The sequence below is a fragment of the Canis lupus genome, chromosome 5 (genome assembly GCF_048164855.1).
Source record: "Canis lupus baileyi chromosome 5, mCanLup2.hap1, whole genome shotgun sequence".
In the NCBI taxonomy this organism is placed as follows: domain Eukaryota; kingdom Metazoa; phylum Chordata; class Mammalia; order Carnivora; family Canidae; genus Canis; species Canis lupus.
The window spans coordinates 75,194,312-75,206,102 of NC_132842.1; the positions used below are offsets into that span (position 1 = coordinate 75,194,312).

General features: G+C 42.6%; 1 protein-coding gene across 2 annotated transcripts in view; it reads left to right on the forward strand.

Annotated features, from left to right (window-relative positions):
• The window catches only part of LOC140634172 (RH-like protein), a 36,401-nt gene extending 24,643 nt beyond the window's left edge, over positions 1-11,758 (forward strand). Inside the window, exons 8-10 of one of the 2 annotated variants that reach the window (XM_072827754.1) lie at positions 2,779-2,858; positions 6,393-6,466; positions 11,522-11,758. In XM_072827754.1, the coding sequence (XP_072683855.1) occupies positions 2,779-2,858; positions 6,393-6,466; positions 11,522-11,548 (181 nt within the window). In that variant the 3' untranslated portion in view covers positions 11,549-11,758. Of the gene's footprint in view, positions 1-2,778; positions 2,859-6,392; positions 6,468-11,521 lie in introns of those variants that run through there. The other variant, XR_012031686.1, reaches the window with a different exon arrangement.
• Positions 11,759-11,791: the final 33 nt, after the last annotated feature.

An 11,791-nucleotide genomic window follows, 5' to 3' on the forward strand; every position in this document is an offset into this window, starting at 1 on the left:
TGGTTCACTTTCCTAACCTGGATCTCCTCATTTGTGAAACAGGACACTAACAGCTGGCTCAGAGGGCTGCTTAGCACTCCCCTGTAGGGAGCCTGATGCTGGACTCGATCCCAGGACCCCGGGATCACAACCTGAGCCAAAGGCAAACACTCAACCATTGAGCCACCCAGGCAACCCTAGCTTCTATGCTACCATTTAATATTACTAAAAAAAAAAAAGTTTTTGTAGTATAATCTATATCCAGAGAAGTGCAGATATCATAAGGGTACCAGTTGATGAATTTTTCTGACATCCCCTTGTAACCAGCACCCAGAACTCCTTCATGTCCCAACCAGCACCTGACTTCTAACACTATCCATCAGTTTTGCCTACTTTTGTCCTTCGTGTACATGGAATCACACAGGGAGTCTATGCTCTCGTGTGCTGGGCTTTTATTCTACATTGTAGTTGTGAGACTCTCCCACATTGAGTATCTCTGTAGATTGTTCATCTTTTTTTTTTTTTTAAAGATTTTATTTACGTGAGAGAGAGCAAGCAAGAGAGAGAACACAAGAGAACACAAGCGGGGGAGAGGGTAGAGAGAGAGGGAGAAGCAGACTCCTCACTAGGTCCTTGATCCCAGGACCTTGAGATCATGATCTGAGCTAAAGACAGATGTTTAGCCAAATGAGCCACCCAGGTGCCCCTAGACTGTTCATTTTCACTGGGCGAGAGTGTTGAATTGTGCTTGGGTTTACTTCATAAAGGTGACTGAGTGATGACATGGAGAGGTCCATGTCATTGAAGGGAAAGTTTAATGTTATAGTTCTCCTGGAGATGAGAGGCACAGCACACCACGTAGGGCCCCACAAGACCTTATCATACCCCACAAGACCTTATCATACCCAGGGACCAGCAGAGAGGGGGAACTAAGACTATGCATGCCTTCAGGTTGATAGGGGTGGGATAGTGGGGGTGGGAGGCAGGAGTCCCCAGTTGGGCAGGAAGTGAAAGTGTATGTTAGAATTTGTGGTTAAAGGGGTTTATAATATGTATTTTACACTTCCATGAAAGCTGACTTGCTAGAGAGGGAGAGCAGTAAACAGTTTTGGCCGTTAGTTGGGCCCTGTGGTAAATGAGTGCCATGTAGACAAATACAGGATCTAAGAAACACATTTAAAATAAGTGTTTCAGTGTGTGAATACAGAACAATTTATCTATCCATTACTGATGAGCATTTGGGTTCTTTCCAGTTTGGAACGATTATGAACATTCTAGTATTGCTATGAATATTCTAGCACTTTTTTTTTTTTAGAACATACAAATGCAGAGTGCCTGGATGGCACGTTCAGTTAAGTGTCTGCCTTTGGCTCAGGCCATGATACGGTCCTTAGATGGAGCCCTGCATTGGGCTCTGTTCTCACAGGGCAGCCTGCTTCTCCTCCTCTCAGGCTCAGGCTCTCTGTCTCTCTCTCAAATAAATAAACAAACAAACAAATAAAATCTTAAGGGGAAAAAAAACATACAAATGCTCTTCTGTTCAGTAAATGCCTAGAAGCCCAATTGTTGGATCACAGCATTCATATGGTCCATTTTAGAGGATATTACAATCTTCCACTGTAGTTTGTGTCAGTCCAATCATCCATGGCACCTAAGACTTCCCTTTACCCTATATATTTTCCAACACCCCATATTTTCCTTCTTTTTGTTTATCCACTTAGGGATCAAATATCATTTTACTTTTAATTTTCCCGATGACCAATTTAAGCGGAGCACTTAAAAGCGATATGCTTTTTGGACATCTGAATATCTTCTCTTGTGAAATGTCCTTTTTCTTTCTTTTCTTTCTTTCTTCTTTCTTTCTTTTTCTTTCTTTCTTTCTTTCTTTCTTTCTTTCTTTCTTTCTTTCTTTCTTTCTCTCTTTCCTTCTTTCTTTCTTTCTTTCTTTTTCTTTCTTTCTTTCTTTCTTTCTTTCTTTCTTTCTTTCTTTCTTTCTTTCTCTCTTTCTTTCTTTCTTCTTTTTTTTGCCCATTTTTCTGTTGCATGGTTCTGTCTTTTTATCGATTTGTTGGAATTCCGGATATAGAACTTTTATAGAGTCACATAAATGTATTGTGATTACCTTCTCCCATTTTGTGGCTTATATTTCACCTTCTTAATGGTATCTTTTGATGAATGGCAGTTCTTAATTTTAATACAGTTCAGTTTGTCATTGTTCCTTTCATGTCTGTGTGTCCTATTTAAGAAATCCTTGCTTACTGCAAAGTGACAGAGATGTGCTCCTCCCAGGCCACTCCATAGTTTAAAGTGAAGTCCTGGGGGTGCCCTGAAGAGAGAGGACAGGGAAGTATGCCCAGCAGGAGGGGGAAGGGGAGATGAGCTTCACAACCATGCTCTACGCAACCTTGCCCTAATGGAAATAGAATTTGCATCTCCAATTGCCTAATGAAGGAACTTAGTGCTCGGAGAAGTTAAGTGACTTGCCCAGGATCATGCAGCTAGTGACAGTCCTTGGACTTGAACCTGGGTTTTCTGCCGCCTGGTCAAGTTCATCACCCATAGGTTCTGAGAAATGAAGTCAGCCAAAGGGGACCCTGGAGTAACCCCCACTCTCTCTTCCATGTCTGTACGGTTTTGCAGGAACATGACAGGGGACTGTGTTATCTCGGGAGAGGACATTTGTTCTTCTGATAGCCCTTCCTGACAGCATCACTGCTGATGCAAACAGTCCTGTTTGACCCCAATGACCTCTACAATCTGATGCCTGAATATGACTATATCCCACTTTGTCATTTCTAGGGTCTTCTTTCAGTTGCTCATTGACACTGGGGTACTCAGCTTGGCCATGGCTTCAGGTCTGATAGCTGGTACTTTGACAGGTAAGTGTGAGACCACCTTCTTTTGCCCATGGCCCAGGGCACAGGACCTGAGGCCAGAGAGCATCTGCCCCATGGCCACATGAGTATGTGCCCATCTCCTTCCCTGTGAGTCCCCACAGCTCTAGCCAAATGATGCAAAGGGGCTCAGACCTTGAATAACCAGAGAAACAGAATCACATCATTTCAGAATTAGAAATGCCCTCAGAAGGACACCTGGGTGGCTCAGTCAGTTAAGCATCTGCCTTTGGCTCAGGTCATGATCCCAGGGTCCTGGCATCAAGTCTTGTATTAGGCAGGGAGCCTGTTTCTCCCTCTGCCTGCCACTCCCCCTGCTTGTGCCCTCTCTCTGACAAATAAATAAAATCTAAAAAAAGAAAAAAGAAAAAAAGAGGAAAGTCTTAGAGGTCACATGTTGTAACCAGGGAAATTAAGAGACTTTCTGGAGGTTATAAGTAGGAGTGAGTGGCAACTTGACAGCCTCTTGAGCTCAGGGCTGCTGATTTCACCCAATTTTGTACAGAAAGCCAAGGAAACCTTTATGCCAAAAAGTTTACCTTCATTCCCTGAGAATACTCAGACTATTATTTTGTTCAGCAAGTATTTATTCAATATCTACTATGAGCCAGGCACTACTCCTCAGCAGTAGGGAAACAAGAGTGAACATAACAGGTTCCGTGATCTCATGGAGCTGATGTCCTTGTGGAGGGGGAGGGGACAATATATAAACAGATAAGTAGAGTAGTTACTATGTCAGTGATGGTAAGTGCTATGAAGAGAAACAACTCAGGGTAGAGGAACACAGAATCAATGTGAGGGTGGGGTGCTCTTTTTGAAGGGGGGAAGGGAAGACTTATTTAATAAGTTGACCTTTAAGCAGAAACCTGAATGGAGAGAGAGAAGGAGACACACCATATATTTATTTGGCAGAAAAGCATTCCATGAAAAGAGATAGCAAGTGCAAAGGCCCTGAGGCACAAGCAAAGCATGCTCAGTGTGGCTGATATGGGTAGAGTGAAAGGGAGAGTGGCAGGGGTTGAGAACAGAGTGCTAATAAGGAGCCAGATCATTCTGAGACATGGGACACCAGTGAAAATCTTTAAATAGAGGATTGAAGTATGCTTTTGCTCCTGCAAAAGCAAAGATCCTTAGGGAGTTACTAATTTGCCAGTCTTATTTATATGCTAGGTGAAAATATGATTTCTGTCCAGAACTGCTCACTTTTATTCTATGAGCAAACAGTTATTGGTGAGACATTCATATATTGTGTCCCTAAGCAGGGAATGAATGCCAAATAAGAGACAAAACAGCATAAGCAGACATAAAGGAGTGTATGGCCCTGGGCACATCAACTTACTCTCTCTAGGCCTTGTGTGGCTTCTCTGTAAAATGAAAGACCATGGTAGGTAATCATTTGACTTCTTTTCCACTCCAAAACATGTCTGAAGGTACTTTTTGTAATTGCCTGGGTGATTTTAGAGAGCAAGATGGACTAGAATTGCTCTAATATACTGACTGGCCTTGAGGTGATTAGTTAAATACAGATGAGACAGATGCCTCCCTCCACAAGTTTACATTCTCTTGGTGATGGCTAGTCTGATCCTGAGTAGGGTTACTGGATTTAGCAAGTGAAAAATACAAGGCACCCGTTTTTTAAATTCAAAAGTAACTGAGCATCCTGTATTTTATCTGGCAACCTTCCCCCGGCCTATGACATCAGTCACCATTGTCACCAGTATTCACAGAGTGACAGGACACTGATTTGCACTGTCTACCTGGGAGGGGTTTTTGTTTGTTTTTTGGGTTTTTTGTTTTTGTTTTTTGGTGCTTGCCTAGAGTTAAGAAAGAGAATAGACTATTGTTCTTTTAAGAGTTAAGACCAATGAGAGTTGCGCTTTATATGTGGCTTTGAACAGAAGAACACTGATGAATAAAAAGAACATGAACAAAGGAAGGGGGAAAGAGGTCACTAAGCAGCCAAGGTAGCACCAAACTGACTCCCTAAAGCTGAGCATTTTATTTTCCAGGAGGCCCCCCCGATTTTGGGCCTGTCTACACTTTTACATAAGAAACATTCCTATGAACAAAACAAAACAAAAAAAGGAAGTAATCCTATAAGCATGGTTATTGGGTTTCCCAGTTTGAGCAGATTAGAAATGGCAAGTTAGAAGGGACATAAGTTTCTAGAGATAAGGCACACTGGTAGAAGTAGGAGGTGAAAGCAGACAGACTAACGGAAGAAAAAGAAATTCTGAAAGCCAAACACTAGAACGTGGAAGATTGGGCTGCTAATAGAAGCCAACGGCCCTCAACAGCTACATACTTTCTCTGCATTATATATAGCGCATTTCATAAATGGATGTTCCTAGCAATGGCTCCGATTAAAAACAAAAAAAGTCTGTGTTTAGTGTTGTCGTAAGACAAGAAAATATAGTCTATTTTAGATGGATTTTCATCAGTGGTGAGTAAGCCTCAGCTATCTGGAAAGTTCGTGTAGGTGTTAGAGATCATTTCTGAATAATTCTAGCTAAATGAGGTGTGCTGGTTGCACTGTACATGTCAGTGTCGGTTGAAGGTGTGCATTACAAAAGGAAAATGTGAATAAGTACACGCCTACTCTTGTTAATCATACTATTTAATACAAGCGGACCGATCACCATGAAAAACACACCTATAAAAATCCATCAATGGCATTTCCCTGATTCATACGAAAGGTGAGCAATCTCTTCACGTATCCTGGGAAATTCAGCTGACTTTGAGCAGCAGAAGGAATGCACAGGGCCAAGCTCTCTGGGCAGAGGCTGGGTGGGTGAAAAGAAGAATAGGCACAAAAGCAAGTTGTTATAAATGATTTTCCTAACTAATCAAGTGAATAGTCACGAGCTGAGGTCAGAGTTTATTGGAGCCAGTGACGCTGGGCCTACAGGAGCACCCAACTGGAGTTGCTTTCTTTCTTTTTTTTTTTTATTAAAGATTTTATTTATTTATTCATGAGACACACACACACACACACACACACACACACACACAAACACACACACAGAGAGAGAGAGGCAGAGGGAGAAGCAGGCTCCATGCAGGGAGCCCAATGTGGGACTCGAACCCTGGTCTCCAGGATCAGGCCCTGGGTCGAAGGCAGGCGCTAAACCACTGAGCCACCTGGGCTGCCCTGGAGTTGCTTTCTGTGGTAGCTCTCTGTGTTCTAAATGGATCAGCTTTCAAGTAGAAGCACCATCTGACAGGGCTCTTCTGTTCCACCTTGGGAAGCGTGTCGGATCTGTGGCTATCGTATACCTCTCAATACAATCTAAATCCTTTGGAGCTAATTGCTCTCACCAATTTCTTTTAAAAGATGTCTATAGAATTAATAAAGCTGGTCCAGGGAAGGCCAGGGCTTCAATGTGTCTGTCTCCAGGCTATAGAAGGAAAAAGGAATTTGGTTGAGATAACCAGAATTGGCATAGGATATATTGATTAACTTGGAGATAACAAATGCTGTGTTTTAAATGTTTAACATGTAATTATGAAATTTAACAGGTTTGGTCTTAAGCCTCAAAATATGGAAGGCGGCTCATGTGACTAAATATTTTGATGACCAAGCCTCCTGGGAGGTAAGATTTTTAATCTAATGTCATAGATGTTGAGTGAATGAACTTAAGAAGATATCTGTTATATCTGTATTTGTTGACTTGGGGTTTGTGAGAACAAAATAAAATGTGTGTGTGTGCGTGTGTGTGTGTGTGCATGTGTGTGTTAGTGAGGGCTGGGGAAGAAGTGGTAAAGGTTACATTTTCCTGAGGCCTCAAAGTCATTGAGGGTCAGAAATGTGATAATGGCCACTGGCCACACGTCTCCCATCCGGAGTCATCAAAATGGGCAAACAGTTTGATGTAAAAGTGACAGGATCATGGGGATCCCTGGGTGGCGCAGCGGTTTAGTGCCTGCCTTTGGCCCAGGGCGCGATCCTGGAGACCCGGGATCGAGTCCCACGTCGGGCTCCCTGCATGGAGCCTGCTTCTCTCTCTGCCTGTGTCTCTGCCTCTCTCTCTCTCTCTCTCTCTCTCTCTGTTTATCATGAATAAATAAATAAAATCTTGAAAAAAAAAGTTAAAAAAAAAAAGTGACAGGATCCTGTAGTGCAAGAGCCAGAAGGACTGCACGGGGCCAGCAGGACCAGTCTCATCTGATAGACGCACCGGGCAGAGCCATGACTGTCTGAGTTCTTGCGGCAGAGCTGGATCTAGAACACAGCTCTTGACAAATGATGGCTCGTGGACATAACACTAGTACTCTAGGAGTCTGGGATCACTTAGCCAAAGGACAAGGAGCTCAAACAACGCAGCTGCTGCTGAGGATCTCTGCTCCATGTAGTGTTTGCTGTCATGACTAGGCTAGAAAGAGGGTCAGGCCTTGTTCCTGTCACCCCACTGCCCTCTTCCCTTTGGCCATCACTCATAGTTCACCAAGGACTCTGATGTGCGTCACCTTGGGTAGGTCCCATTTGATGCTGAGGTTGGCTAGACAAATACTGCCAGATTATAAATGGCAAGTGGAGGCTGACAGGGGTCAGGCTGATGCCCGGCATCACCATACCTTTGTGAGTGGCAGAGATGACACAGGAGCTAGGCCTCCTGAGTCCCAAGCCAATCCTGTCTCCACCTGGCACGCCTAGGTACTGATCACTAAAGGGGTAGAGAAGCAGCCTCATCCTGGGCCTTGGCATTAGTGTTTGCAGAGGCAAAACAGAGAGAGCCTGCCTCTTCTCCTTTTCCTCATTTCTTCTCTTTCCTCTACTTCTTCCTTTTCCACGTCAAAGAGCTTTACAGAGGCATAGCTGGCTATGACACACATTATTTCAAATATACAATTGGATACATTTAAACATAATTATATGCCCACGAAACCATCACCACAGTCAAGATAATGACCATATCCATTGCCAACCACGTATTCTTCTGCCTCTTTGAGACTATTCCCTCCCTGCTCCACCCTGTTCCATCCCCAGGCAACCACCAAACTGCCTTCTGTCCAATAGATTGGTTTACATTTTCTGTTCTGTCTGGCTCCTTTTACTCAGCAGAATTATTTGGAGAGTCATCCACGTTGCCTGTAGACGGTCTCCTCTTGTACCAGCTTCTCCCTATAGTCAGTCTCCTCAGTTCCCACAAGTGTTCTTACCCCTTTGGCAGTGGCAGAGCCATCTAGTGAAAGGACTCAAAAAACTGGTTTAATCCATCCAGTCATTCCACAAGTATTTATTGAGCAACTACTATATGCCAAGCACTTTGCTAATTAACCAGGGATGCCACAAACAGGACAAATATCCAGCTCAATTATTTGAGTTGCAATAAGCATTTACTGAATAAATGAGGAAATTTGAGGAACCCCACCTGACACTGGGCACTGCAGCAGCAGGTGAAGGGGAACAATGGGTATGGATCTGGAATGGGAAGACCTGAATTCCAGCTGCCGTGCTGCAAGTTTTCAAGGAAGCAAGTTCCTTGACCTCTCTTACTGGTAAAATAAGAATGGCAATCTTTGTTCTACTTCACTGGGTTGTTTCAAAGACCAAATGAGGTAATAATGTCTGTAACTACATTCTATAAACTGTAAAATGCAAAGCACCACATGAACGGGAAAGCTTATTACTGAGGGTTTAGCCAACCATGAAGGAATGCATAAGCATAATAGTTATCATTTATCGTAAGCTGACAGTTTCCGATTTTGTGCTAGATGCTTTTCAGCATTATCTGATTTTTTAAAAAGATTTTATTTATTTATTCATGAGAGACAGAGAGAGAGGCAAAGGGAGAAGCAGGCTGCATGCAGGGAGCCTGATGTAGGACTCGATCCCAGCACTCTGGGATCACGCCCTGAGCCGAAGGCAGACGCTCAACCACTGAGCCACCCAGGCGTCCCACAGCATTATCTGATTTTATCCTCATGACAACCCTGCACAAGAGTGAGCATCCCTGTCTTAAGGATGAAGAATGGGGCGCCTGGGTGGTGCAGTCATTTAAACATCCAACTCTTGGTTTGGGCTCAGGTCATGATCTTGGGGTCCTGAGATCTGTGTGAGACTCTCTCTCCCTCTGCCCTTCCCAACTGCACCCTTTCTTTCTCTAAAATGAATACATGAATCTAAAAAAAAAAAAAAAGATGAAGAGTAACTTATCCAAAATGATAAAGCTAGTAAATGGAAGAGGAATTTGAACTGGTGTCTGGCTCCAAAGACCCAGCCTGTGTGTGCTATGGGCTGCTCCTGGAGGACAGTGATGCTCCCCACCCCATAGGCTATTCTGATTTATCCTCTCACAGCTGAGCAGAACATTTGTTTAGCAGGAGAACACAGCTTTCATTTGAAAAGCCAAATATCCATTAAACAGGCAGGAATTTAAGCTTGTAAAGCTGATAAATCTCGGGGTGACTTTTTTTTTTTTTGTAAACCATCCGGAAAGACGTTTTAATCATTATCAAATGTCCTAACACACTTCAGAGAACCAGACTCCTGAGTGTTGGAAAGGACATTCCTTCACTAGTTGCCCAGATCATGCCAGGCAGTTCTCGGGCTGGGGCACTCACCATTCCCCAAAAGTACCCATCTCATCCTTGGATGGTTCTATTACTAATTAATCATTCATTCACTAATTAATCCCATTTAATCTATTACCTAATATATGGCAGAGCTCTTGTGTCAAGAGCTGGAGAGACAAATCTAAGTGAATTGCAGCTCTAGATCTCAAGGAACTGCACGTACTAATCCTGTCTTCCTGCACATTACAATGATCTTACCTCAGACACTGATTTACCAAAATTCAGTTCCTGACAGTTTTTCATAAATTCCTTCCAATTTTTTATTTCAATATAATAATCAGATTTTATTTCAAGCTTTCCAAAGCACGAGGACTCAGTGACATCCACTTATTAAAATTAATTCCACAGTTAACCTTTCTGAAGAAAATAGCTTTTTTGTGTCTACTGCAGGCAAGCCCCTGTCCTGGGTACTGTGTGAGGGTTCAGAGAAACTAAGGCTTTCACCATGTAGAAGGACTAGATCTTTTTATGTGCACAGCTCTCTCTCTTAAGCAGTGAGTAAGTAATCCTGGCAGTAGCTGCTGGACAAATGAGAGGAAGGAAAGGTCATGAGTTTGGGGAGGTCAGGGAAAATGGGAACTTTGAAGCTGTGTTGGATTTGGCTAAGTGGAAGGAATCGAAAGACATTCCAAGCAGGGGAAGGTTGTGAGCAAGAACCAGAGAAGCATGAGGCAACTTTGCTCAGTGGGTCGTCGGTAAAGGGAAGGATGAAGGGTAGGCTAGAGCCACTCGAATCATTCTCCAAGCTCCCAAAAGTTTAAGTGGGGAAATGATACGATAACGGTTTAGAGTTGAGTAGAGTAAGATTAAGCTCGCAGGATGGATTCTGAAATGAGTGCAATATGCTGAAGATCATCCATTGGCTTCTGAACAAGTATTTGCAGTTTATTTTTAAAATGATTTTATTGCCAAGAAACATAAACAGCACCACTGTTTTAGCATATAAATGCCTCAGAATGTGTTGAGTTCCTCCTGCTGTGTTATGCAAAAGTCTCAAAACCTAGCCCTGTCACACTGGTATCACCCCTGCTTCTGATTTAAAATACACATTCTAGACACACAGTACGGATCCAACAAATGCTTGTCCAACAAAACTGAGGAGAGCAGGTTTCTAAAGCAAAGTAGGAAAACAGATTAGGAGCCTGCCAACTGACTCCTCCTTTCTCGGAGAGGCCCAAAAAGCGCCTTGTTCTGGAAGGCGGGTCTGAATTCGAGTCCTTGTTAACTCACTGCAGGCTAGGGCCTTGGGGCAAGTCACTTGCCTTCTCTGGGGCTCAGTTTCTTCATTTGTAAAATGAGATCAAATTCCACATTCTGGGATCAGACAGTTCTGGGTTCTACCTCCTTATTCTGTGATCTCTCACAGCTCGTTCTCAGCTCCACGGACATAGTAATATCTCACCAGGTTGTTGTAAGGATTTAAAGATCATGTGTGTGAAATGATTAGCACCCTTATCCTTAAAAAACACCCCATAAATGTTAGCTACTCCGATTTCCAGTTCTACAATTCTGATTGTAGAGTCTATAATCTATAATCCATGATTCATGTTACTCGACGCTCAGTGATTTATGTCAGGGTGTGACGTGGCACCACTGAAGAACTTAGGATATGTTCAGCTTGCAGAAGAGAAGACCCAAAGGAGACCTGAGAACAATCTTCAAATACTTGTAAGATTGTCATGTAGAAAAGGACAAATATTTTTTTTTCTATGCTTATGTTTCTCCAAAGAATTTAACCAGGCCCAATGGGCAATGCTGAATACATTGCTAACGATTTGAACTTGTCTGCAAAATGGAATGAATCACTTCATGGGTAGTGCGTCTGCTGTCACTGGGGGCATTCAAACAAAAGCCAGATCACACTTTATCAATGACTCATGTAAAGAGCTGTAAGAAATGAGATCTAATAGTTCTTCCAATTCAGACTTTGTGAAAGATACTCTAAGACCTTTGTGATGGGATATTTTGGTCAACATGTAAGTTTCCAGAGATTAAGCCAGAATCAATGTGTCCAAATTTTAAGACTAATGAATGGTTCATCTGTGATAAAAATGTTTGCTTTGCTTTCACAGTTTCCACATTTGGCTGTTGGATTTTAAGCCAAAGCATCCAAGAAAAACAAGGCCTGAGAATGAGACAACTTCCTGTCACTGTTGCCTCCCTTTTTTTTGTGTATGACAAACACTCATTACAGCAAAGTCTCCTTATGTACAATGGAATGAGGTCAGAGATAAATTTGATATTAAATTAAAAACTTATTTAAGTGGTAATTTCATAAGAATTCAAAATAAATGTTTGGTTTTGCTAAAGATTGTGCTATCATTTTTTTGGGTGCGGACATG